Here is a 5497-nt window from a genome sequence, read left to right on the forward strand (position 1 = left end):
AATTTATAACTAGAAGTTTGATCTACTTCTCAGGCTGACTCCTGGAACATTCGGTCTGGGAGATCTATGCTATTGCTCTTCTGCCAGTAAAGGAAGAAGATCCTGTGACTATCTATATCTGCTCAGTGGTGACATCATAAAAGCCAGTTCTTACAGGGAAGTGGAGGTGAAACTCACGAAGAATCAGCACTGAGTTATCTCAATGGAAGGAGAGTGAGTTATGCAAGTTTCCATTTTTCTCTCACTCTGTGGCTGAAAAATGGGGGAAAGTACTTATTTTGAATAGCAAGGAATTCAGAAGTATGCAGCCCTTAATCCACTGCCTGCATTATTCATAGCACACCCTTCCTGTGTTGGCTTCATCCTCAGTCTAGTAGCAGGAGAGCTACAGCAGTTCCAAGTGGCATGTCCAGAAAATAGAAACATCAGAGGAAAAGATTTATTTTTTTTCCTAAAAATATTTTTTAGCTGAAATATGCTATTTCAGCTGAAATACACATACAATAAAGTTTAAATGTCCTAAGTATATAGCTTTCTACATTTTCACAAACCTAATTCAATCAACATCCAAATTATGTTTCTCTTTTGTGCCCTCCTACAAAGAGAAGGAAGCACATCCACCTTCCTTTTACATTCTCTGTCCAGCTAGGATGGAACAAAGGAGGAGAATGTGTAGAAACACCTGATGTATGGTTAAATATAAGTCTTAGGCTACCAAGGGTCTCCTCAATAAGTGTTATCAGTTGACTTTGTAGATTCTTGTGGGAAAGATCTGGAAACCCTGTAGACTCTGAGAAACTTCCTTCTAGGAAGCAAAATATCTGAATGAGCTCTACTCTAGCAGAAGTTTCTCTTTTTTTGTTAGTCATCACTGGGGAACTGAAGTATCTGGTAAGGTAATGGAAATGTGAGTAGGAACTAGGAAGTGAAGGATCAGATGAGTGGGAGGGAGAGAAGGGGGACACCTCCCTTCTGAGGTTTAGGTGGGTTTAGTCCTCAGCTACTCCATTCTTGTATCTTCTAGTAAAGACAGGAATAGCTGTTTGTCACATACAACTCATGGAACAAAAGACGGAGTGATTTTAATGCCAATGGCTATGTGTGCAGTCCATTTGGACCCTGTGAAGCAAAGGGACTTATTCGATTTCTGCTGGTCTGAGTCTTCTCATAAATAAGAGCATGTAAGGAAGGAGAGAGCTGGGGTCTCTATTAATGGAAGTTTCTTCTGTTCTCACAGATTTCTGAAGAGAAGAATACTGGTTAGGAATGAGTCCTTAGTGACTGAATTTCTTCTTGCTGGCCTAACAGACCGTCCAGAGCTCCAGCAACCCCTCTTCTTCCTGTTTCTGGTAATCTACATTGTCACCATGGTGGGCAACGTTGGCTTGGTCACTCTTATTAGTCTAAATTCTCACCTCCATACCCCCATGTACTACTTCCTCTTCAACCTGTCCTTCATTGATGTCTGTTACTCTTCCACTGTCACCCCCAAGATGCTGATGAACTTTGTGTCAAGGGAGAATATCATCTCCTATGTTGGCTGCATGACTCAGCTGTTTTTCTTTCTCTTTTTTGTCATCTCGGAATGCTATACGTTGACCTCAATGGCCTACGATCGCTACGTGGCCATCTGTAATCCGTTGCTGTATAAGGTAACCATGTCCCGTCAGGTCTGTGCCTTGCTGACTGTTGCTGCATATATGATGGGGTTTGCTGGAGCCTCTGCCCACACAGGGTGCATGCTCAGACTAACCTTCTGCAGTGTCAGTGTCATCAACCATTACCTGTGTGATATTCTTCCTCTCCTCCAACTGTCTTGCAGCAGCACCTATGTCAACGAGGTAGTAGTTCTGATAGTCGTGGGAATTAATATCACAGTACCCAGTTTTACTATCCTAATTTCTTACGTCTTTATCCTCACTAGCATTCTTCATATCAGATCTGCTCAAGGACGATCGAAAGCCTTCAGTACCTGTAGTTCTCACATCATTGCTATTTCTCTTTTCTTTGGCTCGGCAGCATTCATGTATCTTAAATATTCTTCTCCGGGGTCTATGGACGTGGGAAAAATTTCTTCAGTTTTCTACACTAATGTGGTGCCCATGCTTAATCCCTTAATCTACAGTTTGAGAAACAAGGATATGAAAGTTACATTGTGGAAAGCACTGTTTAAAATCCAAAGGAGAAACATGTTCTGATTAGAAATTATAACATAAAGAAATACAATTTTTATTAAAAAATTTTTGTATGTATAATTATTTTTGAGAGAGAGACAGAGTGTGAGCAGGGGAGGGGCCAAGAGAGAGGCAGACATAGAATCCGAAGCAGGCTCCAGGCTCTGAGCTGCCAGCACAGAGCCAGACATGGGGCTCAAACTCACGAACCATGAGCTGAAGTTGGACGCTTAACCGACTGAGCCACCCAGGTACCCCAAGAAATTCAATTTTAAAAATTTTATTATGTTTTTCAAGAGGTTTTGATCATTATCAATGTTGTTTCTGCAGATTGTGTTATCTGTGTTTTAATAGACCCGTCTTAGCATTTCCCTTATAGCTACTTTGTTTCATTGTTTGCTTTTGTATTTCTGTACCTGAAACCAGCTTACTAAATAACTAATAACATGTTTATAAAAAGAAAAAATATACTGGCTATTTTCTTTTCATACTGTTTCTGTCTCTAAGCTATTCTTAATCTGAACAAATATGATAAGCTTCATAAGTCACAGAAAGTTGAATTTACAGTTATCTCTCTTAAACACAGAAGTGCCAAAAACTAAAGAAACATTCTTATTCTTCTCCATATTATTGCTGGTATAGGCAGGAGGATTCAATGAAATGTGTTCATTACAAACTGTGTATATGGCCTAAAGTATAATCAAGTCCTCTGATATTTTCATTTTGTTCTATTTTCTTACCAACTTTTCCTTGTACCATTCTGTTCTTTCTTGTTCCCATTGAAAATGGCAAAATGCATTCTGTACACCACAGCTTTTGAGAGCTTCAAACAGTCTAGTTCATTTAAATTGAAGTGAATACATATATTGCCAAATATAGCATTAATATATATGATTAAAGGAATAATACCATGTATCTCAGGATCCAAATATGGGGGATGATTGGTGTATGACTAGTCTGTTACTTATCACTTAAAGGAGAATATTGCATATTGGGAGAAACATGTTAAACACTTTTACTTATTTAATGAAATTTATCATGAAGAAAGGGTATATATTAATGATAATAAACTTTATTTCTAGCAACATTTTGTGACCTTTCTTAAACCTGTCTCATAGTCCATTTGGGCTATTATAATAAAATTCCACAGACTTAGTGGCTTACAAACAACAGAAATTTATTTCTAACAGCTCTGGAGGCTGTAAGTTCAAGATCAGGGTGCCAGCACAAATGGGTGAGAGCAGTTTTTTAGGTCACACACCTCTCATTACATCCTTACATGGTGGCAGGAACTAGTGATTTCTATGGAGATTGATTGATTGATTGATTTAAAGTTTATTTATTTATTTTGAGAGAGAGAGAAAAGAGTGGGAGAGGGACAGAGAGAGGGAGAGAGAGAATCCCAGGGAAGCTCTGCACTGTCAGCACAGAGCCCAGTTCGGGGCTCGACTCATGAACCATGAGATCATGACCTGAGCTGAAATTAGGAGTTGGATGCTTAACCAGCTAAGCCACCCAGGCACCCCTCTATGGAGCTTCTTTAAAAGGTATAAATCATACTTATGAGAATTCCATTGTCATGAACTAAGCACCTCCCAAAGGCCCCACGTTCTAATATCATGTTTGGGGGTTAGGATTTCAACATTTGACCACAGCACTTTGTCTCACCAATAAGAAAATAAATATTTACAGTAGATGCTGTTTCCTTCAATTTTTCTATCTCTCCATGTTTTCTCATTAGTATATTAGAATTTCAGATACATTGGGAGGGCAAGAAATGCTTGTTGAATTGGATTGTCTTGTTTGAATAACAACAATAATAAATTTATTGCTAAGACAATAATTAATAAAATATAATAAAATAACAATAATAGATAAATAAGAAAGAACACTGGGATATATTTTGTTTTGGGGACTGGACTGTGGCAGTCATAGAGAGCTCCTCTTCAAGAGAACCAGCTGTGTGGAGAATTGTTGACTAATAGTCTATAGCTGATACTCCTTTGGATTCACCATCATGTTCAGGCAGAGTCCACGCTCACTCTGAGATGTCCCCAGCCGATGGCTGAGCATGATGGGTCAGACAGGAGCTGGCCAATATCTGCGTAACATGGCATCTTCTGATAGGCAGTCTTTGCTTAGGGACTTCCTGTCATCCTAACAGAGAATTTTTTAGAACTGCACTGTAGGCTGACATTTTCCTACCCTGTCCTTCCTTCTCTTCCTTCTTTCTTAGGTGTCGAGGTTTCAACCCAGTCTGAAAGCCTTTATCATTGATTCCTTCTCCTTCCCACTTTATCCTTCTCAGGCATTTACCACAATAAATGTCTTGTAGGTCTAACTATTCCTTGGCATCTGCTTCTTGGGGAACTTTAGATGACACAGAAGATTTACACTAACTGATTTTACCACTTAGATTTAGGCTCTGGTAATGAGGACAGATTGGTTTTGTTATAAAGATGGATAAATAAGTCATGGTACAGCATAGAAGGTTCAGAGAGAAATCCTTACTTATACAGTCAATTGATTTTTGACCAAGCAGCAAAGTAAATCCATAGGGATAGGAAAATCTTTTAAGCAAATTGATGCTGGAAATACTATTCATGAGAAAACAATTAAATGACCTCTACCTCACACCATATACAACAATTAATTTTAAATATATCAAACCACACATATAAAGCTTAAAAATAAATCTTCTGGAGGAAAATATAGAAAAGTATGCTGGTGTAGGCACAGATTTCTTAGACATACTCTTAGAAAGTACTACATTCAAATGAAAAAAAAAACAAAGACAAAATAAACTTCATTAAAATTAGAACATCTGGGGGCGCCTGGGTGGCTCAGTCGGTTGAGTGTCCGACTTCGGCTCAGGTCGTGATCTCGTGGTCTGTGAGTTCGAGCCCCGCGTCGGGCTTTGTGCTGACAGCTCGGAGCCTGGAGCCTGCTTCGGATTCTGTGTCCCCCTCCCTCTCTCTGCCCCTCCACCACTCATGCTCTGTCTCTCTCTGTCTCAGAAATAAACATTAAAAAAATTTAAAAAAAAATTAGAACATCTGTTTATCAGAAAACTATTCGTAGGCAAGCCACAGACTTGGCAAATGTTTGCAATACATATACCTGACAAAGGTATTGTAACCATAATATGTAACAAGTTAAAAATTAAGAGATACCTCAATAATAAAAAGGCCATTTCATAAATGGGCAAATGGTTTGAAAGATACATCCCAAAGAAAGGCATGCAAATGGCCAATAAGCACATGGAAATGTGCTTAACTTTCCATACCTCCTTAGATGCACAGTCAGTAGCTGGACAACACTCC

The 5497-nt window shown here is 38.9% G+C and overlaps 1 protein-coding gene across 1 annotated transcript; it reads left to right on the forward strand.

Moving 5' to 3' along the window:
- Positions 1-202: 202 nt before the first annotated feature.
- LOC132662318 (olfactory receptor 8B3-like) lies at positions 203-2198 on the forward strand. The gene is made up of 2 exons (XM_060607803.1): positions 203-213; positions 1238-2198. Exons 1-2 carry the CDS (start codon positions 203-205, stop codon positions 2196-2198), a joined length of 972 nt encoding a protein of 323 aa, XP_060463786.1.
- The last annotated feature ends 3299 nt before the right edge of the window (positions 2199-5497 follow it).

The sequence above is a fragment of the Panthera onca genome, chromosome D1 (genome assembly GCF_046562875.1).
Source record: "Panthera onca isolate mPanOnc1 chromosome D1, mPanOnc1 haplotype 2, whole genome shotgun sequence".
Classification (NCBI taxonomy): domain Eukaryota; kingdom Metazoa; phylum Chordata; class Mammalia; order Carnivora; family Felidae; genus Panthera; species Panthera onca.